We start from the raw sequence: 24,603 nt of genomic DNA on the forward strand, positions 1-24,603 counted from the left end.
ATTAGTGAATGAAATTTAAATAATTATTTCTTATATCTTTATTTATTATTTTATAAGACTCAATTTAAATTAAAATAAATAAATAACACTTTTCGCCCTTACAAAATTATAAAATATGATTGGTACATGGAATATCTTTATTTATAATTTTATAATGTCAAATTTAAAATGAATAATATATATAAAATTCTCGAGGACAAAGAGAACGGAGGGAAAAATTTAAAATCTAGACCCGTTGATTCCTTTGTATTAAAGGAACGGTAGAAGAAAAACACGAAGCCAAATTTCCCTCTGCTATTTTCTGTTTGCGGAGATGGCCACTCTGCAGGACATCTGTGCCGAGCAAGGAATAGCCATCGAGGTAATTAGTTTTCTACGGTTTACCCTTTGTTAGGCTTTGATAATTCAGCTTTTAATTTACATTATTCTATGACGTGTTGCAGAAATTGTTAGAATTTGCACTGAGGAATCTTGAAACGAGTAAGCAAGAAATCTCTTTCCTTAAAGAGGAGAGAGAAATTCTATCACGGAAAGTGAATATGCAGCAAACCCTCTTAGATGCCGAACATCAATATTTCCAACAGCGCCTTCAAACGGTAAAATAACCAAACTATAGTTCTTCATTTGATGACCCAGTTTTTAATTATTTTCCATTATTTATTTTTTAGCTCGGTAAATATTAGCTAAGCTTGTTTCAATGGAGTGTGGGCTATGCCTGGACAATATTTCTGTCCATGGCCAAACCTGCAGTATTGGGATGGGAGAAGCTTTAAATTGTGACTAGTTTTGAAGAAATTGAAAGCTCGATCCATATATTTAACTAGTTCAGACCTATGTATATTCAAGCCTGAATTTGCGAAAGGCATCACTTTTATGTTTTTGCATCCTTATGTTTTGTTTTAGAAAAAAACGAAGAATACAAAACCGTTGGTAGAAATGCTTGTAAGCGAATTCCAGACCTGGATTATATGGTTTTAGCTAACACTAAGATTCGAGAACATGTGCGATGTTCTAATTTATGCAAAAAACCATTACACCCCACAACCTCACCCGTGTTTGCTAGAGTAATAAGCTGTCTTAGTATGTGATGATTTGAAATTCGGTTATACTCTTCGCAGTGTCTCCCATGCATGATGTTGCCATTGTTGGAATACTAGGATCACTGAGAGGGGGGGAGTGGTGTGAATCGGTGATATATAAACCAATTCACTTTTTATACATTCAAAAACCTCATTAAAGTAATGTTAATAGTTCCTATAAAATATATGACAGTATTGACAAAGAAGAATAAATTAGTCAAAAGATTCAAAACACAAGTATAACACCATGACACCAATATTTGAGTGGAAAACCCTTAAAGGGTGAAAAGCCACTACGAACAAGTTTTATAGTAGGCCTCACTGGCAAAATTGTAAGCACCAACTCTAGGAGCACCAACCCCTTACAAGTTTTAGGAGCACCCACTCCAAGGAGCACCAACCCCTTACAAAAACTCAAAACAATATTAATCCTGAGGGTTACTCTGTTTCAATACAAAACATTTGATTTACTGCCACTCTTCAAATTATTCACAATTAAATTGTCTCAGAGATCAAGTCTCTGCCTTATAACTTTTCACAATGACAAACTGTTCTTTAAGAATACTTTTGCAATCATTGTTTTGTTGCAAAACCCTTAATTCATAACAAACTCTGCAACCAATCAAAAATGTCAAAGTATACAATGCTTGACTGAAAACAAAACCCTTACTCATTGTTATTATCAAACCTTCACTTATTGTCGTTATCAAACCCTCACTCACTGTATCAAATAATGAAATTAATTAGAAGCCACATTGGCAACGTTGACTTATGCAAATTGCTTCACTTCTGATCGCATTCATAGATCAGTCATCTTCATATCCTCTTTGAACCACTCCGTTTTTCATAATCAACTTCTGCAACAGTAAAACAAAATGTTTTGTTTCATTTTTAAAACTGTCATTCATCATATATTCTATCCTCACATATTTCTCTTTTCTTTAGTTTCAATCTCAAGCACTCCAGAGATTTTTCTGTCGGGTTGAAGAAGAGAACAATTTCAAAAATTGTGGACAAGGAAATAGATGTTAAATGTTTAAACTGCCTTTTTAAAATCTGTGCATAGTATGATCTAAGCATTCAATTATAATAATCTTCGAATGGCTTTTGATAATAAATAATTTTTTTTTGGTTGGTAATAATTTTTGATTATATTAATATGCAAAAATAGAGTAAACATTGTTCAGAAAACCAGCAGTCAAAAAACCTTATACATCACACATCCCACCAAGTCCACCAATTAACACTACAAAATTTGAGAAGCACAACATACTAGTCTATCGGGCAGCCTTTTACCCACTAATTTAACAGAGCAAAAAATCTATCACCTAACACCTCGTACCCTCAACTAGCATAACAAATTTTTTAACTAAAATCTCTCATGCAGGTTCTCCTCATTGAATCTGGCTAATATTCGCCGCGCTTCCTCTGTACGAGCCCGCGGTCATAGCTTCGGTCCCATGCCCTTGCTAGCTTGTGCGCTGCTTGAAGAGCTTCCTCCACCCTCATCAGCCCTGCAAACATCTTGAAGGTTTCCCATCCTTGCCATGCTGCTGCTTTGCATCTTTCCTTAACTTCGTCCTCTGGCCAACGCACAAAGGGTATGGGGTTTCCGTGCTCCACAACACCTTTAGATACATCAGTTCCAACCCGCGGGACGACCCATTCAAGAACAAACTCCAATCCAACCAAATACTCTTCTGCAATAAGTTCTTTCAAAATTCGCTGAACCTTGTCAACTGTGTCTTCAAATTCTAGCCTCCAAGCTGCTATCAATGAGTAGATATCCATATTGGTTCGATACCTATGGCTGCTATGCACAATGTTCTCACTCAACATTAACTTTACTGCTTCCAATAGTCGGTCTTTCTTTGTAGAGAAAGAGCCCCCGTAAATGTCTATTCGATGCCTTTCCCACAAAAGGCACAAGTTTCTTTTGCGTTTTAAATGTAAAATTTGCCTCCATTATCACAAATCTACAGTGCCGCTACCTCTGCCTCTGAAAACCATCTCTTCCGCAACTGAGAGCTATAATGCCACTATAGCATAATAAATATATCTCCCCCACTTATTCCTTAAATCGATTTGATTAGCTTTCATTCCTTCTTGTGAAAGCCGACCTTCATCGCCGCCAAAATCCTGTTTCATCACTACATTTCGTAAATGCTCTGTCAGAGTATATCTTATCAACCTTCCACACGATCCGGTATTAACTACATTTCATGATCATGTTTATTAGCAAGTCCTTCAACTACCACTTCAATCCTCCAAATTTTTCGGGGTTACCATATGCGTCATAACGCCGTCCATGTCATCAATGAAAAGATCTCGAGTATCTTCCAACTGAAATTGTTGTTCTTCCTTGAATTTACTAGCCCATTTTAGACAGCACATCCGCTTCTTTATTACCCTCTACGCACATGGGATATCTTGAAATCTGTGAAAAACTTCATGTCATGAGTTATTTTCCGAACAAACTTGTTTAGCATCCAGGCTTGCATTTCCACCCTTAACGATTGCATTGATAATAATCAATGAATCGCCTTCCAAGTGTAATTTCTTGAAACCGAGTTTCAAACCCCACTCGATTGCTAAAGATGTTGCTTGTACCTCAGCTGCATTATTTGTGCCCCTTTCTAGTCGCTTGGCACCCCATGCAACGATATTGCTCTTCTAGTCCCTAAACACCACCCTTGCACCAGACTCACCCGGGTTACCTTTGGATGCTCCATCAAAGTTTGCCTTGATCCACCCTCCCTCTGGTGGGATCCATTCTTCTCTTAACTTCTCTAGAGAATTGTAGTATGAGGGATCATCCTGCCTAGGTCCATGAAGGAGCCTGAACTTGATTCTTGGCTAGCAATTCTGAATACGCGAATCCTCCTTTGATAGAATTACATTCTTCACACTAAGCCGAAAGGCTACAGCTCCCACCACTTCTTCAATTGATATGTCAATTCTGGCCATAATCCTCTTCAATGATTCCCCTTTATCTTGAAATATTCTTCGATTCCGCTCCTTCCATATCTCCCATACTATCACTGATGGGCTTATTTTCAGCACAGAGGAAAAGATAAATTTTTACCTTTATGAGGCCAGCACAAAAAAACGTCCTTAAAGTCCTAGGAAGAGGACCATGCCATGCCAATTTTCCTTGTACCATCCTCCATCAAGCATACGCAAAATCACATTTCAAAAGGAGGTAATCTATCTCATCTTCATTCATGCCACACATTACACATTTCGTTGTCCCCACCATTCCTAGTTGCTTCCTCCTCTCACTAGTTAAGATTCTACCTCTTACTGCAAGCCAAGCAAATGCTCCTACTTTAGGGAGACAGTCTTTTCCCCAGCATAAACCCGTTGGCCATTCTTCACTTGCTTCTCTGTTGTCTAAAAGTTGATATCCAATCTTGACCGAATAATTGCCATGTTGTGCCCCACACCATTTTACTGCATCTTGTCCATCAAATAAATAAACTTTTTTGTCTTTAAAAATCTCTTCCATAATCCGGATGTGATCAAGGTTTTGTAAAACTCCTCGTACCGATTTCCATCCCCATTCAGTCCTCTCATCAACTCTTTTGAGTTCCAAGTAATCTCTCACTTTGGTGCCCCACGCATCCTCCAATAATCTTCTGACCCCCATCACATTTTGATTACTATACAAAGTCTGATGACCGTCCCATGAATCTAACCAGAATTGTGCATTCCTGCCATCGTCAATATGCCATGAAAAGTGATCAGTAATCGCCTTCCTGCATAAAACAATAAAATTCCATATAGCTGACCCACGCAGTGGATTTGTAATTGTGAAAATTCTCCAATCGTCCATTTGGTCCAAATACTTGGCCCGCAAAATTTGAACCCCTAATTGCTGCGAGTTTTTATATACAGCCCATACAAGCTTGGTTCCCATAGCCTCATTCATTTTCTGCCAATTATGAAGACCAACCTCCCTGCTGCTTTGGTTTGCATATTTTCTCCCAAGCCAACAATGAAATTTTATCCTCCTCCTGAGCTCCATTCCAAAAAAACTTTCTCATTTTCTGCTCTATCACCTTCACAACCTTTTGAGGGATTTGTAAACACATCATAGAGAAAAGCGGAACTGCATAAATTACTGTTTTTAACATCATATACGACCTGCCAAAGTCAGCCATTTGCTTTTCCAACCATCCATCCTCTAAATACAAGAGTCAACTAAATTCTTCCAAATTGTAGACCTACTTGCACCTCCAAACAACGGGATGCCCATGTATTTACCTGCCCACTTGCATCCACATAATATTTGAGATTTCCTGCTGCTTCCTTAAAGGAGTGTTAAAAAGGAATATTTCAGATTTTCTCCAGTTTATCTTTTGTCCAAACCATTTAGAGTAGTTATCCAACGTGCATTTCAATACCCTTGCTTCTCTTAAGGTTGCCTCTCCAAAAAGGAGAGTGTCATCAGCAAATTGGAGGGTGAGAGACAACCCTAATTCCCTGTGCAATTTTTACACCCGTTCAAACCCCCTCATCCATTTTCTTTGTAATCATTTTGCTTAATACTTCCACCATGATAATGAACAGGAATGGTGACAAAGGATCACCTTGTCTTAAACCTCTAGAAACTTCAAAAAAACCTTGGGGACTACCATTCACCAATACAAAAAACCTTGGGTTACAAACACAACTTTTGACCCAAGTTATCCATTCATCACAAAAGCCAAACTTTCAAAGAGTAACAAACAAAAAGTTCCAGCATACCTTGTCATAAGCCTTTTGTATATCAAGTTTTACTAACATCTTGCTCATTCTTGTTACCGGAATTGAGTGGATGGCCTTGTAGCAAGAGGGAGCAAGATGTTAGCAAGAATGAGCAAGACGTTAGCAATTTCAATCTGTTAGCAATCACTTTGGAGATGATTCTTGCTAACGTAGCAAGAGTTTACTAATGTTTAGCAAGAATTTCATAAGCCTTTTGCATATCAAGTTTTACCAACAGATTGAAATTCTTGCTACCCAAGATGATTTTATAAATGGTGTTGCATAGTGAGATTGGTCGAATATCATCAAAGGAAGCAATCGATTGCTTTTTGGGCACCGGGGCAATAAAGGTATTATTAAAGTCCTTCAGGATAAAACCTCCAGCTCTAGATTCTTCCACAACTTGCAATATATTAATAGCAAATAGATCCCAAAATTTTTGAAAAAGGGCAGTTGGGAAGCCATTCGGCCCTGGCGCCTTATCACCCCCAAGATCAAACAGAGCCTTTTCCAGTGATCTTTGCCATTAGACATTTATTATGTTCAGGAGATCTACACCCCAGGATAACATCTAAAAAGCTTGCCTCTATTTGTCTTTGGGGATTTTCCTTTGTCAATAGCTGCTGAAAAAACCCCACAACCGCCTCTTGAATCTCCTTTTGATTTGATAACATTACACCATTAGGATCCTTAATAGTGAAAATCTTATTACTAGATCTTCGCACCTTAACAAAGCTGTGAAAAAACTTGTGTTCCTATCTCCCTCTTTGAGCCACGTTTCCCTAGACTTTTGTCTCCAGAAAATATCTTCTCTCTCCAACACTTCCCTATACCCTTGATTTAAACTTTTTTCTTCCATAAATTATGAGTCAGTCATACCATCTTGAATCACTTTGTTATGTAGACACTCTAATCTCTTTTCAATAGCCAACTTCTCAGCAAAAACATTCTTGAAACTTTCCCTATTCCACTTCTTTAAAGACTCCTTTAAAAATTGTAATTTCTTATAAAAGACAAAAGCATGATTACCATTCCAAGTCAGAGCATTGGACCAAATGTCCTCTATTAAATCCCGAAATCCTTTAGCTCTGAACCACATCATTTCTAATTTAATCGGGCATCGCACAAGAGCAATATCATCTTGGATGAGTAAGCAAATTGGATAATGATCCGAGCCATGAATGGGCAATATTGAGGCTTCCGTAATCCATGATTTTGACATCCAGTTCCCTGCAAGAAAAAAAGCGATCCAATTTTTTAGCAATGTTGGAAAAGCCAACTTTCCTATTAGTCCATGTGGATTCCCCTGTTTTGAATTTTACTTCCACTAGACCACTGCCCACGGAGAAATCACGAAAATCCTGCTACACTTGGCTAACATGACAACTCCCACCTTTTTTCTCCATAGGGGATAAAGTGGCATTAAAATCCCCCCCCCAAAACACAGAAATGATCACCCAAATTTGCAAGTTGGGTACTCAATTGTTCCCACATTCTCCTTTTATCTAGTGTACTGATGGGCCCATACACATTAAATAAGTCAAAGTTGCTTTGTAATGCTTTTGAAAAAACATGCACCCATTGCCAATGTTTCTCCAATTGCACAAGTTCAATATTCACAGTGTCCTCATTCCACAAAATCCCCAAACTAGTTGAAGGCCCACAAGCCTCTGAAAAGACACCCCACCACTTATGGAAACACACTCGAAAAGACTGTATATCTTCACCCTTCAACTTTGTTTCCTGTAACATTACAATATCTGGCTGTACCTGATCAAAACATCTTTTGATCAGTCGCCTCAATGCCCCTGACATTTCATGAAAGGCACCTCATTGCCTCCGGGAAGAGTCATAAGCTCTTCCCGATCTTAGTTTGGTTTGTCCTTTGGCCGTCCCTGCCATCTCAAGCCGTTCCCTAGTGGATTTAGCACCTCTGGAGCGCTTCTCTCCTATTTTTGGTTTGGAGATTTTTGAACTAGTTTGATTCAGAGATCTCTTTTCCAGACATCCCACTTCCTCCTGCAACCCGATATTATCAATATTGTTTATTTCATCCTCAGACTCTTGCATGTCTAAGCCTTCCTTTTCCAGTGAGTCCAAATCCCTATTGTCCTTATCCATAAAGTTTAAGGTTCTTATGGGAGAAATTTGTATATCTTAAAAGACATTATCATCGACATCCTCGATGCCCTTATCAACCTGTCCTTCTCCTTCTTCCAAACCCATCTTAGAACCAGGGATGTTATAATCATCAGCAAAAGGATCATTAGGGTTAAAACCCCTATTTTGATAAGAATTGCTGGCACCATCTATTTTTTGACAGTCTTTAATATGAGGTGTCGAACCTCGTACCTTCTCAATCGCCATCTCATTTTGCCTCCTTTCCTCCTCTGATGATTTTGGAAGACAATCCTCTTCTCCTGCTGAATCCAATCTTGGCTCAAAATTTTCTGGATTATCGATACCCTTTGGGACTTTAGAATCTTTTTCCGTTATTACATTGATTCCTTGCGAACCATTACCTTCTTTTGAATAGGATTCTTGACCTCCTTTCATCAGTCCTGCTGACCTGGTATTATTATCTGTGTCAATCTCCATTCCATTGGATGCCTTAGCTTGAACTCTTCTATCTTCCTATTGGATACTGTTTCCATCGTTGACATCACCACCCTTATTTTTAGTCATTTCAACTATTAGATCCTGAAGCCTGTTTTGATAGAGATTTTTCCCTTTCGCTTTACTCTGACATTCTGTCTCTGAATGCCCTTTCTTTTTACATATAACGCAAACATGAATCAGATCTTCCACTTCGATAGATTGCCTCCACACACCTTCACCTGTCTTCAATTCTACAAATTGAGGGAGGGAATGTATGGCTTGCCATTGTATACAAATTCTGGCATACATACTGTATTCAACAACCTCCACCGCTTCATCCACTTTTAGAAACCCTCCAAGTTTGTCACCTATTAATTTAAGAGTTTCAATATCCCAATATTCATGAGGCAGGTTATAAAGACGTATCCACAGGGGAACCAAATCAATCTCTTCCTTTTTAGGGTCAAAGTTAGGCCTCCAATCGTTGATAAAAAACCCTTTTCCCCCCATAAGAAATGGACCACTATTTAGAATCCACTCGTTATCCTGCTCACTGGAACTAATTACTAGATAAAACCCATTTGGGAGGGTTTTCAAAACACATGCCTCTCCCCAGTTAGCGTCTACCCACGCTCTAACTCTGGAAAATGCCGGCCATTCACCATTCCACTTCATAAAGAAAGCACGACTTTTTAAAAATTGAACAGATACCTTCCACTCATAGTTGTCTATAAGGATTGATACAACCGTTACAGCCTCCGAGTTTTGACACACCTTATTAGCCTATTGTTCTACCCTAACCAACTTCGGTCTCCAAAACTTCTTTTCGATTGTTTTGAAGTCCACTCAGGGGCCAAAGTGTATAGCGGCAAACCCCCATTTGTTGCATCCCCATTGTCTTTCTCTGTGTGCAAAACGCTTTCTATTCTTCACTGCACGAAAGCTTTGGTTTTCCTATCCCTTCCATGCCCGAAATGGTGGCCGCTAGTTCTTGTTGTGGTAACCTTCAATCCTTCGACCTCAGTACATCCATGTTTGCCTTTGTCTTCCCTCTCCACGAAACGCTAGCTCCACCATTTTTTTTTCTCTTGCAAAAGTAGAATTTTCCATAGTGTGCCTTAGTCTTGCAAGTTCACCTTTGATAATAAATAATTATCACTAGTTAAGACATTAAACTTCTTCAACTGTTTCGACAGATTCTTGTCATATGTTATTTTGTTGCTAGTCTCTGTTCTTCTTGTCGCCTGAACTACAGGAACAAAAACTTCAACACATTTGCACAAAAAAATCTGTTATAAAAGTATGGTGTGCAATATGATAATTATCCATTTACAATCCATAACTCCTCAGTCTACGACAAGATCAAAATTGATTGCAGTTTCAAGTTTCTATCACATTGAAAGCAGAGCATAACATTCTTATTATAGATTCTAAACAACATTTACAAACTAATCTTCATGCTCGTGTGCTTTACAAATGATTAAGCATTGATATTATTAGAAGATGATAACCAGAAAATGATTACCACAATGCACTTCATTATCTTCAAATACAAACACAACTTACACCATGAGACTTCTACTCGTACTGTCATAATTGATTGATGCAATTAGAATGAAGGGCTATCAACATGTATTCATGCCAATCCTTTGTCACCTGTTAACATCAACAACAAACTCATATTGCTATGTCTTTAATCTTGTCCTGTCACTTACATACCTTGTTCTACAAGCATACTTATTGACATCAATGACAAACATGCCAAAGTCAACAACCATGTATACAAGAAACCATTACATTGCAACCTCACCCATGTTTGTTTGAGCAATAAGCTATCTCGCTATGTGATGATTTGAAATTTGGTTATACTCTTGCTAGTGTTATACTTAAATGGATCGCCTTATACATGGGATTGAAACTTAAATAATTATCGGGCTAATTCTTGCTTTGGGAAGTCTTTGAAATTTTACTGATTACTTTCTTTCACTTGTAAATTTTTTATTTTTATTTTCTATTTATTACACAGAATGAATTGATGCACAAGGAAAGGGAGTTGACACAAGCATATGAAATCGCCAAGACAAATCTCCTCTGCGGTGCAGATCTAAAGGATGCTTTACTTCTCAAGCTCAAGCTAGGTACTATAATACTCTAAACCTTGGTTATTCATGTTTATATATGTCGACCTTTGGTTTTTGAGTTTTTAGGAATACTCTTCTTCCATTTGTTGACAAATGCTGTTCTAAATTGTTCAATACATGAGCATCATCTTCGAAGTTGCTATTGCCACTATCAAGCTTATCGAAAGTCAATTTTATTTGAATTTTATCTTGTAGTGAGGCTTCCAATCAAACACTAAATAACATTTAATAAGATGTTCGAGTTAAATGATCTACAACAAAGAAATTCTTCAAGAGGCGATACAAAAGGGGCACTTCAACCCCTTGAAATGGTAAAAGCTTGATAGTTTTGTCTATGCATATGCAACAAGAGGACTTTCCTTTTTCATTAATATGGCATCTCAATAACTGCTACAATCACTGCATCCATTATTGAACTCATTAATAAGAACTACTTTATAAAAGGATAAACTATTAATTTTGGACACAAATTCGAGACCCGGACTCAACACGGATTTGGTGAGGGTGACTTGACTTGAGGCTCGGGACTCGGCAAAAAAACTCAGTGCAAACTCAGCAAGTGAAAAACCCAAGAAATTTAGAGTTTTTTAAGGATTTAAAACTTGTTTCATTTACCCTTTATTAAATAAACCTTAAAGACACAATAACATCATCAAGTAGAAGCTAATTTGATCACATACATGAGTATACATCGATCACATAATTATAAACACAAATTATAGCTGAAGGAAATAGCACACTTAGATATTTAAATATCGCCAAATGTATACAAAACTCATGAATATGAAATCCATGACATCAAATGTTCGAAACAAATATCAAAACAATAACTAGTAAGTCTATGGCTCAAAGGAGCTTGCATCGCTCCCATGAAGGCGTCTAAGTTAGTGGGGGTTTGTTTAGTGGAGATGCTATTGGGTTTGAGGGGTAGCAATGATAAGCTGCACAAGGTGTTGGATGTGAGAAAAACCCTACAATAGAAGGGGTGTTGGGATTTTTTTTTAAAGAGTAAAGAGAGTGAAGAGAGCAAAATGATATTTGTATTGGGCGAAATGATACTTTTAGTGACATTTTAGGGTTTTTGGATGCAATCGAACGCTTTCAAGACGTTGAATGGTCTGAAAATGCTTAGATCTGCATCTGTTTAAGTTTGATTTTCCAAATTCCATCACCCAGAAAGAAGGATAATTGCTGGAACATTGAAAACCATTAGTCAAAATTAAATTCCTAATCATTCCTTTGGCTAAAAATGCCTTCCCAAGAGTCACCAATTCAGTAGTGTACCATATTTTGCTCAAAACCTCTCTTCAATCCACTTGTATGAACACAAATGGACTCATAAGATGACTGTAAAAAGAGGTAACAGCAGCGTTCTTTTCACCCTTTTGATCTGTATCCTCCCATGGTATGCCTCTCTTGACTTTTTTAATTCCCAACAACCCATGCAAATGACCTGAGCATAGGTACTCTAACTCACCCCTAAAGTGGTTCCATCACGTCGAGTCCCATCAACCTGTAAGTCACAATAGTTCTCCTCTCCTCATGGTGAATCCCCAAAACATCTATCATTCATTGTGTTTTTTTGTGTTTTTATGTGATGACAATTTGGTCATTATTACATTAGTAATATCTTTTTCTGCTATTTTGAATGAATATTTTATTCATTATAAATACTTTAGAAATATTTATTAATAAATTGCTTGGAAAACACAAAAAAAATATGACTATTAGAAGTCTAAAAGAAAATTAATTTTCAGGAATTATCGTTAAATCTAAGAAAGTTATGTTTCACGTATAACTTTCATTTGGACTCAAGCCAACCTACTATTTTCATCTCATTCAACAAAAAATACCTTCTACTCAATGCATTAGCTATACTATTTGATCTACGTTTTAAAATAAATGAATACCTTTGAAGAAGTTCAATCCACTTCATGTGCTTTTGGCTCAACTTACCTTGATTGCTAATAAATTTCAATGCATGGTGACTTGTGAACAAAATAAATTTTTAGGTAGTAGATACTAGATAGTGCCTCGACTTTTGTTTTTTGATCGGTGAAGCGCAAAGATTTTTAGCTTGGCCCTTGCTCTAGGTGAGGCCACAAATGGGGGACCTCATCCCTAGCATTAACAGACATCCTCCTCCTCTTACATGTCCTCCTCCATGTCTACCTCCTCCTCCTTCACATCCTCCTCCTCTTTTCCATTTTCCTTTGTCCTTCGTGGGGTTTGAACCTTCGTGGCAATATTAACATTGCCATGACCTCACCATCACACTGCGGGGTCAACTTATTGAAACAATTGCAACAATTGGTTTAGTATTTTAATCAGACATACAACTGATTCTATTGCTATCCCATTTGCATCACAATCCACTTGAAACCCTTCGATAATACCAGGCACTATTAGAATTGGTTGTTTCATGACTTTATACTTCAAAAGTTGAAAGCTTTTCCTAATTAATGACATCAGATTTCCACAATCCATTATGTCATAGTTCGCAATTTCTATATTCGATTGTGTGAGAGTTTTTGCATCAACATTTCGGATCACACTCTGTGATCCATCATCAACATGAGAGTGCATAAGGAGGAGAAATGGTAAGTTGCAGATGAAGACACACTAAAAAGGAGGGGAGGAAGGGGGGAAGAGAGGGAAGGAGGTACACACGAAACCCAAAGTGAGTTGACCAAACAAGAGAGGGTTATAAACATCGACAATAAGTTAATGGAGGCACTATCGGGTTGACTATAATTTATTGTCTATGTTTATAACTCTCGCTTGTTTGGTCAACTCACTTTGGGTTTCGTGTGTACCTCCTTCTGTCTCTTCCCCCCTCCCTCCCCTCCTTTTTAGTGTGTCTTGGTTTGCAACCTACCATTTCTCCTCCTTATGCACTCTCTCATCTTGATGATGGATCATGGAGTGTGATCCGAAATGTTGATGCAAAAACTCTCACACAATCGAATCCAAAAATTGCAAACTATGAGCTTTTCTTAATTACAGCTGTCCAATGAAATTCATTCCTACCGCCCTTTGTTTTTGTGATAGGTGCACAAATACCTCTCAAATTTATGATAGACTTTCTATAAAAGCATGTCAAATCTGAAAAATTCCACTTTCAATTTACTCCTTGGTGATGGCCACTCCGCAACGACAATTGTTAAACAGAAAGCAAAGTCCTCATTTCGTTCACCCTATTTGTATATATCTCAATTCATACCCCAATAGCTCCTATTTATGGGCGAAATTTGTCAAAGATGATTACAAAAGGTGTTGTTTTTAGATCAGACTGATAGCAATAACCAGAAATAACAGAATGAACACACAGAACACAAGAATACCCTGGGAAAACCTCCCTCTTGGAGGTGAAAAACCCAACAACAAAATCTCAACTTGTGTTAGGCAATAATCAGACTCTGTCTTTACAATTTTTACGTCAACACTTGAAGCAATATGAACAACCGAATATAACTATACACTAGGGCACACAGTAGTATGAACAGCACCATGAAAATCTGAGTTATAACAAACTTATCTGCAATTATCCTTGACTGAGAATGATGCCCTAATCAGAGAGGACAATTCGCTGATTAAGGAGACCTGTAGCAGACCATGAATGAGGTTCACTGTTCAAGCACAGATTCGCTGACCTGGGAGATGAGTTTGCTGCCCTTGGATAAGTTCGATGATCTTGATAATGCAATTCACTGTCTTAGAGATGTATTCACTGTCTTGGATAAATTCGCTGCTGAAGGAGGATGTAATTCGCTGACTTGATGTGTGTCTTGATGCATGAATGAACCTTGCATATATATGTGCCTTGACCTCATTGTACACCTCAGGTTGGCCTTGCAAATAATAACAATAATATGCTTGGCGCCCATTATAGGGTCAGCCCTATAAGTATTTACAAGTTACATTTTTAACATAGGGTCAGCCCTATAAGCATTTACAAGTTACATTTTTAACATAGGGTCAGCCCTATTCACACTTACAAGTTACATTTGCACATTACAAGTTTCATCGCCCATTATAGGGCCGGCTCAATTTACAAGTTACATTGCCCATTTAGGGCCGGACCAAAATACAAGTTGCATATTGATTTTGCACATTAATGTGACTAAGGCCAATAGGCCAATTAGTCACCAATATGCTAGGTCGGCCCTAGAAGGAATCCGACCTAGCTACAAAAACATCATCAAAAGGGAGTTGGCAAAAGACTAGAATGAAGCCCATGACACGATCTTACTACGAAAAATCTAGTTGAAAATGTTTTTTAAAATGCATTTTGATAAAAAAATTTCGAACTCTGTTTTCCAAATGTTTTTTTATGTCAAATAGAATAAATTTATCTGGTTTTTCTTAAATTCCTTAGATTTTAGATTTCATGTATGATATTCAACAAACCCCATGTCATAAGTGTTAGCAATGCTCATTGCATGATTTCAGCTCTTGGAGGAATGCTTTGGAGTTTTGGGTGGACAAGTGTTGACATCTACTAGCTGCACCTGTTGTACCAGCATCCATTTACCCTTGTTTCAGATCTATTGCCACATAATAAGTTTATAAGTTTGATCTACATCAATGCAAAGGAGAAATCAGCATGATTTCATGTGTATTTCAGTCCTAGATGGATATATATTTTTTTTGTTGCCTAGGGTATCCCCACGACCTAGCCCGGCACCCATTTGTGAGACGAGCTGAGGCGAGACTAATCCCTTGCGGTGTGGATAAGGGTACGTGCATTACACACACCGTATAAACACTGGGTTCAGAGAGTCGGACTCAAGACCAATGGGGAGCAAACCCACTGCCCAAGCCAACTCCTACTCGTTGCGGGCTGCTAGCTGAAGTGTATTAATATGGGTAGTTGATTCATTATATTGTAGTGACTTTCAGAATGTTGACAGAGAGTTTTAGTTTTGATTTGGTAGTACTACCAGCAGAACACTGTGTTATCAGACTTACATCAGCTATTTGAGGTAGATTTCAGCTGGACTAGTGATTTGCTTTTTTTGGGAATGATATTCTATGTTTAACTAGGTCTTTGGGGTAATTTTATGTGCTTGGAGCAGTGTTATATGTCTGATTAAAATACTAAATCAATTGTTGCAACTGTTTCATGCTATTTTGTAATGCGTCTCATGTATATGTTGTAGACCTCGAATGGTATTACCATTGGAGGATCATTATCTTGTATGCATTTCATATTGTAAGTAGGATGGTTTATCGCTAACCATTATAGCATAATCATTCAGTTCGTTTGGCATTGAACAAGTTGGTATTATCGAAAAATTTGGTTTGAGCCAAGCTTAGACATTTTGGCAGTGGCTTGCATTGCATACATGTAATCAATTGAAGAGGAGTTGATATGTTGGCTTTGTGGTCTGTGTGTCATTTTGATTCTAGGTAGTCTTTTGAAGAGGTGTTGATTAGGTTGGCTCCATCACATGCATATTTTTGTTGGTTTGCTGCCATATGATTTGTAATTGCATCCATTTAGATTAGCTGTGTGGTTAGAGAAATTATATGCTCTCACCTTGCACACTCTAGGATTTGAGTGATTAGAAATTGTTGAAGGTGTAGACACCCCAAATCGACTACATTTGGTCGATTTACCCCTATTTCATCTAATTCCCCATCATTTATATCAATTAAATAATTTTATCATTATTTAATTAATATAATTTGTTTTCTTCTACTTTTTTTGAGGCCTAGCTCCTTTATCTGTATCGCCCTTCCTCCAAAAAATTAAATAAATAACTTTTATAATTTTATTTATTTAATCTAACTTGCCAGTTTGGGTTCGGGCACCGGTTCAGGTTTGATAACCTGGTTCGCCTGTTCAACAAATTTGAAAAGGGGTTTGGGTTTGTTAGTACAAAAACAATGTATATATATATATATATATATATATATATATATAATAGATATACTATATATAAATATATATGTTTATTTATGCTTATTTATATACATATAATTTATAAAATATTAGATTATAAATATACTAAAAATTAACATAAATATTATAAATACTAAAACTTATTTGTAAATGTAAATAGACTGTTATTAATTTCTGAGCAATCAGAATTCTGAGACAACTAGTTTAAAGTTTTAGCGTGGGATATAAGGAATGTAAAATCGATTTTATTAGTCTTATCGATTTGCCTCTGCAGATGAAAAGCAAACGATTATATTTACTACCAATCACAGTATATTGTTTTCTCCTATCGAATATGTTATCAATGGAGAGGGTAGCACATATATATCTTTTGTTTCATTGGATCGTGCCTCCATAGGGGGTCACGATCCTATGTGGAACCACGTGGTTCCACATAGGGTCGTGACCCCTGTGTGGAGCCACGATCCTTCTACACCGGCGATCATTTCCTTTAATAAACTCCACAATGCATTAACTATAGCATAGCAATTAAATTTAGTTAATACTAACTAAATTTAATCTTAAATAAATCGCAAATGATAGACTTAGTTTCTGTGCACTGATAAAACTAAGGAGATGGATTTATTTTGCTGAGTGTTACGACTGAGACTATAATTAACATTATTAATTTAACATATCTAAATTAAATATTTTGCAAAATTAAAACTTTAGTCTTCTAAAATTATTTCCGCTCCACTTGACTTTGCTCTCCACCTGACTGCGCTTTAGGCATCCTCGGCAATAGATATCTAGCAAAATGTCTTAGGCGACAAAATACTGGCAAAAATTTTCCCTCACAAAAAAATTTGACGGATACCAGATTGCTGGACTCGTAGGCGAACCAGACCGGTACCTTGGACCTAGAGCGAACTGGACCCGGATCAGCCCAGGCAGCCAATGAGCCCGATAACTTAGTATTTATTAGAAGCATGAGATTTCCACAGTCCATATCAATGTTGCTAAGTAATTTCTGGATTTGACTCTGTGAATTTTAGTATTACCAACGTTTCGGATCAAACTTAGTATTTAATTTATTCCTCACATGTCACATCCTCCAACTTTCCCTTTTCCCCCTAATCCTCAGTTGATATCTCCCTAATCATTTGCACATTCCCTAATCCTAACTAAGTGGTGTCGACCTACTTCAAATCTCCACACAATTTTACCACTTATAGTCAACCTTAAATGTTCCCCTTTTTGGAGAACACCCTATGTACTTGGGCACATGGCTCTTTCTTCTTCAAGTACCCAATTTTTTTTTTTTATTCCTTTCCTCTTTCCTCTTTTCAATAAATGGGAATTTTTAATTCCCATGGGTCTTGTCAAGTACCCTTCATCTTCTCCTCTCACCTCATGGTTCCACTCGACTCATCCCATGATGTTAGAGATATACGATCTTTTAATTTTGCAAACCTTGAACAGCCACAACAATAGCAATCACAAGATCTAGCAGTTATGCAACACAAGAGGAACACAAGGTACCAATTATGCAACTACTTCTTTGAGAATTTGAGATGAATGATATGATTGAGTATCTATGAGAAGAGATAAACATTATGAACACAAGGTACCAATCTCTAACGAGAGAAGTGAAATACAATAATTTTATATAAGTCAAGAAAACTATGCTCATGGCTCTCCTTGATCTCCTACAATACTCTTATGTACGACCAGGGTTAGATGTCCAAATTTTACCCTTTCCTTACATAATATTCAACAATTCTTAAATTGGATCCTAAAGTTCATAGTATTTTTTTTCAAATATTGTGTGAAAACATAGTTCTTCTTTTATATTGTAGAATAGAGTTTCTGAAGGATGGTCAGTGCTTCTTTGAGTTTTACATTACTCCTAGAGGTATACAGGTTTCTAACTATACTTAAAAAAAGAGAATTTGAATCTTCTTGGTAGGACTCGTAATGAGTATGCACATATGTATTGAGATATTCTACGTGCATGTTGAATAAATAATATTGAAGATTCACAAATATATATTTATGGTATATGACATAACTATGATCCTTTTTGTATCATCTACAAGTTTGTGGGGCATTATTGAGTACTTACTGTGGGTTTAATTTGAAATTCTAATAGTATAGGCAATGTGGCTATGCAAGAAACATTTAAATGCTTTTTAAATAGACACTTTTGAGTCTTATTATTGCAAGAATTTCCGATAATGTAGTCCTCATATGCATGAGTTAGAGCATACATTGATACTGATGATAATAAACTGCACATTAAGTTCAATGAAAATCTGGTTCAGATCCCAAAATATGCAGATGCAAATGTACTTGTGTTAGGTGGATAACAATAATTGTTTAAGTTTTTGTGGCTAGGGGGATTGTTTTGACACCCTTATTTTGTGTTGAGAAAAATTTCTCTAGTGAAAAACATTCAACTTTAGGGCTATGTCATTTGGTTTAAAAAATACTCAGATGTGTAGCTTTATTGTTAATAATGGCTCAAATTCTCCATAAAAATTGAAAAATTCTGCAATCATCCTCTGTTATTTTGTATTATCGTGACATTTTTGTAATCCTCTTGGTTTTTTTATTAGCAAAACGTATGATTTTCAAATTCTCAATGGTACTGTTTGTATTTGTTTGGATACATCTTATTCCTCTCAATATCTTGAAATCTATTTTGGAGCAGATTCTGCATTAGATGACTTGGAAGAACTCCAAACAAGATATGAATTCTTGATGCTGGAGCTTAAAGAAGAGCAGGTGAAGTTTCCGTTGCTGTCAATTTATACAGTCTATTTAGCATTTTAACTATTTTTTGCTATTGTTTTTCCGTCTTATTGTCTTCTTTTTTTTGGCTTGACTAATTTTCAGGTAAAAGCTAAAGCTTTGAATAAGGGTTCACTTGAAAAAGAGAAAGAGATACAGACACAGAGAATCTTGGAATTAGAGCAAAGAACTCGAGCCCTTCAGGAATCACTTTGTAACATGGAGAAAGATCATGTTACTGAAATTGCCAAAGTAAAGGATGAGTGTAAAAGGATTAGTTCTTTGAGGAAAAATGAGGTTTCTGCACTCCTGAGAGAGAAGGATTTTGTCTGGAATCAATTAAAAAGAATGGAGGAAGACTATGGCAACCATCTGAAAAGAAAAACTGAGCAGCTTCAAGATGCTTCTGAGAATATTGAGAAACTTCGCATTGCAATGGATGAGCTCCAGAAGGCAAACAATGAAAAGGATGTTGAGCTAACTGTAATGAAAGTTGAATTGGGAGAAAAAGAAAGGGAAGTTCAGGCATTGAAAGAAAATGTTTCCAAACATTCGGAACCCAGTAAGTCTCTGCAAGAGTCTAGGCCTGCCGAAAATATATCAACAAAAAGCAAGGGGAGAAGAATGAATGTTCTATCTGTCCAGGATGCTTGTGGTGTAGAAACAAATAAAGTGTTTTATGAATTGAATGCAGTACATCAAACATATTCTCAGGAGAACAACACAGAACCACAAGCTCTAAACGAAAATAATATCAGTTACTTGGACAGCATACCAAACAAGGTTCATAATTCAATGTTATGCTTTTGCCAGCAATAATTTTTTTAATGATTGCATTCATAATATTCATGATCTTGCATATACAGATATGGATATGTATCTATTTGTTTCAAACAGAATCCTTAATACAAACTGTTTGTTTCAGATTAGATTTATTATATCTTGCTGATACTGTCTACGCTGTTAGGTGTTTACTATCATCGGGATACCATTATTTAATAATTTGAAGTGTCTGTAATCAGGATAATAAGTTACATTCTGCAGCATGTGTGGAAAAGAAGGTGAAAGATGAGAAAAATTTGGTAGTATTGCAACTTGGAATTAAGAATTTTAAGTTGAAAGATGGAGGTAGTTGCTTAATTTGAATTGATCTGTAGAAATTTGCATTTCTTTATTGATTTTATCCTCCTTTACAGGTATCAATTCAGGATGGTCTAACATCAAGAGATCATGTATTCTGTAATTTGAATACTGAACTTAATGAGCTTGCTATTTACTCAGATCTTCTCAAACAACCACCTGCGAATGAAACACTGTTAAATGTAAAAGAATTCTCACGATGCCAAGTTCTTGTGATAAAGTATTCTTCACCTGCAGTTATTTTGAAAGGCAATGATTTAAGTTGGAAGTCTGTTTTTTAATAATAGCTTTGTGACGAAAAGAAATGCCTGCAGAAGAGCCCACATGTTGATGATAAGAAGGGAGTGGATGGTATGGACCGTATCCAATATCCCCAGGGAATAAATGACAATACACAACTAAAGGTGAGTTTTTCTTTGAAAGGGAGTTTGGAACATATTGTTTTCTTTCAGCCATAAAATGCTGTTGGTCTCTGTTATGTAACATTGGCTTGAGGTTTGCATTTTTTTCTTATTCTGGTGGAAGGTAAAGTACCAAAATAGGTTCTAGAAATTTAAAAGAAATCAACTAATCATGCTTCCATAAGAACTTAATGATTAACTAATGGTTTGGAAAGCATAACACAGGAAGTTACAAATGTTGTCATGAGAATATCATGTAAGAGCTGTGGATTACATACATCATATCAGAAGTTTTTATTTTCACTTCTCTCAATATTTCATCCATTCAAGAGATATTTTATCGTGAAGTTGCCAATTTGGGTACAGGTTCAATTGGTATGGCAATTTCCCCCCCTGGGTACTGTTGTGACGTTTTCACACATCGCCCCATTGCAAATGGGGACCCATGTTTTTTGCTTTTTAGGGTTTGTTTTCTAGGTCTTTTAGGGTTTTGTCAGTTAGCCTTTGCATTTTGAGTGTCGCCCAGGGGATCACATGGATAGCAAGTCCGGCTTGAGTGATGTCTTGATCCTGAAATTTGGCTAAGTCTGGAATGTCCTGAAAATTTGGCTAAGTCTGAACGCCCTGATCCTGAATTTTGGCTAAGTCTGGAATGTCCTAATCCTGAATTTGACTAAGTTTGGAAACTGAAAAAACCTCAAAAAACTAGATTTTGCTATATAACTCCTGGAGGTCTGAAACCACTCTCAAACATCCTGAAAGTATATATGGAATATAACTTAAAGTATAAGAAAGAAGAAACATAGAAGGAAATGTCACTTATACTTAAATGTTATATTCCATAAAAGTTATCTTGATAGAGAGTTCGAAAGGTCAAATTTCGCTCCTGTCCTTCACTGAGGATCTAGAGCGAATTTCGCTCCTGTCCCTCTCAAGAGGACCAAGGCGAAGCGCTCCTGTCCCTCACCAAGGGTCCAGAGCGATAATACTTATTTGAGCCATTCCTGACCTTGTTTGGACGAATTGAGACATCAAAGGCATGGTGAAGGACAAAATGAGCATGGTAGAGCATCCAGACTTGATCAAAAACAATTAAATGATGAAGTTTTTGCCTAGAAGGTCAAATTCGCTCCTGTCCCTCACTGAAGGACCAGAGCGATTTTCTTTATATGCACATTTTTAGACCTTTTTTGGACATTAACTTTTATTCATAGGCTGAAGCGGGATGATATCTTCCCTAGCAAAGACATTTCATGGTGAAAAGTGAAGCATTTGGGCCTGGAGGGCAAAAATCGCTCCTGTCCCTCACTGAAGGACCGGAGCTTGAAATCCAAAATTGCCTTGTCCTTGAAAGATTTGAACGATTTCGCGAATTGAGAAGATCAAAAGAGATACATTTCATCAGTTGAATATAATTTGAAGACGCGAACATGAGGAAAAATGGACCAAAAATGCAAAATCGCTCCTGTCCCTTAGTCAGGGACCAGGGCGAAATCCATTGTAGCTCCCGTCCCTCTCCCAGGGACTAGAGCGAAATTTCTTATAAGGCAAAATTCAGGCAAAGATCAAGCAAGTTTTAGGTTTGAGGCAAGCAAAGACAATGAATTGAACCCGTTGAAGACAAATTGAAGATTACGAAACATCAACAAGGGACCCAGATGTCCCAGTTCGCTCCTGTCCCTCAGGCAGGGACCGGAGCGAAATTCCTATGAGAGCTGAAGTTTTGAAGGGTTATCAAATTTCAAGTGTCCAAGAGGGATCAAAAGACTTCATTTTACACGATGAAAGCAATGGCAAGTTGATGAAAGCAAGCATGAGCTCAGGACACTGAAGTTCGCTCCTGTCCTTCTCCAAGGGACCAGGGCGATATCCACTTTAGAGGGCACTCATCCACAAAATCAAATCAATCAAGCTCGAGGTTCTTAGCGAAAATGCCAGTTTCAACGTAAAGATGGAGGTTTTGAACATAAAAGTAAGAAGAATCAAGATCAAGGTGATAATTCGCTCCTGTCCCTTAGTCAGGGACCAGAGCGATAGGTTTGTGTCCTTACCTCTTCCAAATTTGGCGCTAAAACATTCTTTAGATTTTATTAAATGCTAGGAAAAAATCGATAAATTTGAAATCCAATTAAAGTTAGCATTTAACATTAGCGCATGGGTTTTTATTAATTAATTTTTGCCTTTTAAAAATCGAGTTTATTTAAAATTATAGGCATTAAATTAATTAATTATAAATAAAATGGGGCGCTTGATTTAAAATTTGTTTCATTTTATAAAGGTCGGCCTTTAAGTTTATTTTAAATTTGCCTTATTCACCAAAGTCGGCCTAGGGTCAATGTGAAGGTGAGCGCCTATAAAGGGAGGTGTTTATTTCATTTTCAAATCATCATTTTATCCTCTTTCATATGCGATTTTGGAGAAGACAAGGTGTGAAATTATCATCAAAGAGGAGTGCGTGTTTGTTTCAAGTAAGGCGAATTTGTTATCTTCAAGACATTGAAGACTCCTCCCCAAGGTGGCGAATTGCTAAAGTGGACGTTCATTTGGAGAGAGATCACGTTGAAGCCATCAAATTTTGATTTGTGCCTAGGCGAATTCCTTTGTTTTGCATTTTAGAGTTAAGCTCTCAAGTAAGGTATGGCAAGATCCCTTGTTTTAATTTCAAATTTTGATCGTCATAGCCTTAAATTTTGAATTTTTGAAATTTTGAATTTCAATAAGCTCAATCGTTTTTTTCTAGGAAATAATAACTCAAGGACTTATTATGAAGTTACCTAAATTTAATCTCTAATCTAGTTATTCATTGCAAAATCATGTTGCTAATTTTGAAATGTTGTGTAGGCATCAAATGGAGATCTCATCAAGGAAAATCAAGCCGGATCAAGGACGGTCTTCACCGGGACGATCAAGCCAGGACAGGGGCGACCTCTTTCAATCCAGCGTTCCAAGGCGAGGTACATCATCATCTTGCAAATCAAGGACAAAAGGAGTTAGGACAAGAGTTAATTAAAGATAGCCTCTCAACGACATCAAATTGAATATCTAGCAAGCTACAAGTGTCAGATGAGGTGGCATCCTAGTCATCACTCCTCCAGTCAGTGTGGTCCACCTCAGCATGTCCAGATTCAATGTACCTAACTCATGGAAGGTGGCACAAACTCCGATGTACCTACCCCAGCTATCCATTGGTGGAATTTTCTAGAGAGGACATGTGTCCAAGCAATACAATTTTATCATTGGTCAAGCATTAAATGTTATGTAATGGTTGTAACAAACCCTAATTAGGGTTTTCATTGTAAAATCTTGGCCATTGATCTCGAATTGATCTAAGCCATCGAATTGTATTGTGGGCACTATATAAGCCCTGGCATTTCATTTGTAAAGGCTAATTTAGCAATAAATTAGAGAGAGTTGTAAATAATAGAAAGCAGTTAGTAGATAGAGAGTAGTTAGAAATTGATAGAATATTAATTAGAGTAGAATAGGAGGACAAGGCAAGAAATTGTTGCCATTGATTGTAAACAAACTCCATTTTCATTGAAGTAATGGTGAAGTGTGTCGTTTCTTGCAATTTGCATGGTTTCTTGTTGAGTCTTCAATCCTAGATGGTAGATGATTAGATGAATGGAGGAAATGCGATTGATTAATGGTGGAATTCGTATATCCATACTACTAGCAGTTTGTTGATTGCAGACTTGCCTTGTGTAGTCAACTGGAATCATTCAGCTTAAGCTCAATTTCAATTTGTCGCTTCTTCATTGATATGCATCAACTTGATGGTGTCTATGCCTGCGGTGATGATTTGAACATCATAA

At 37.0% G+C, this 24,603-nt stretch overlaps 1 protein-coding gene across 5 annotated transcripts in view; it reads left to right on the forward strand.

The window, feature by feature from the left end:
- The first annotated feature begins 214 nt into the window (after positions 1-214).
- Positions 215-24,603, forward strand: part of LOC131067790 (uncharacterized) — a 73,593-nt gene continuing 49,204 nt past the window's right edge. For 3 of the 5 annotated variants that reach the window (XM_058002942.2, XM_058002945.2, XM_058002946.2), the window contains exons 1-8: positions 215-361; positions 444-596; positions 10,453-10,564; positions 19,168-19,241; positions 19,353-20,030; positions 20,270-20,329; positions 20,444-20,569; positions 20,702-20,791. In XM_058002942.2, coding sequence (XP_057858925.2) covers positions 314-361; positions 444-596; positions 10,453-10,564; positions 19,168-19,241; positions 19,353-20,030; positions 20,270-20,329; positions 20,444-20,569; positions 20,702-20,791 — 1,341 coding nt within the window. In that variant the 5' untranslated portion in view covers positions 215-313. The remainder of the gene's footprint in view (positions 362-443; positions 597-10,452; positions 10,565-19,167; positions 19,242-19,352; positions 20,031-20,269; positions 20,330-20,443; positions 20,570-20,701; positions 20,792-24,603) is intronic. The other 2 variants (XM_058002943.2, XM_058002944.2) reach the window with 2 other exon arrangements.

The sequence above is a fragment of the Cryptomeria japonica genome, chromosome 3 (genome assembly GCF_030272615.1).
Source record: "Cryptomeria japonica chromosome 3, Sugi_1.0, whole genome shotgun sequence".
Lineage (NCBI taxonomy): Eukaryota > Viridiplantae > Streptophyta > Pinopsida > Cupressales > Cupressaceae > Cryptomeria > Cryptomeria japonica.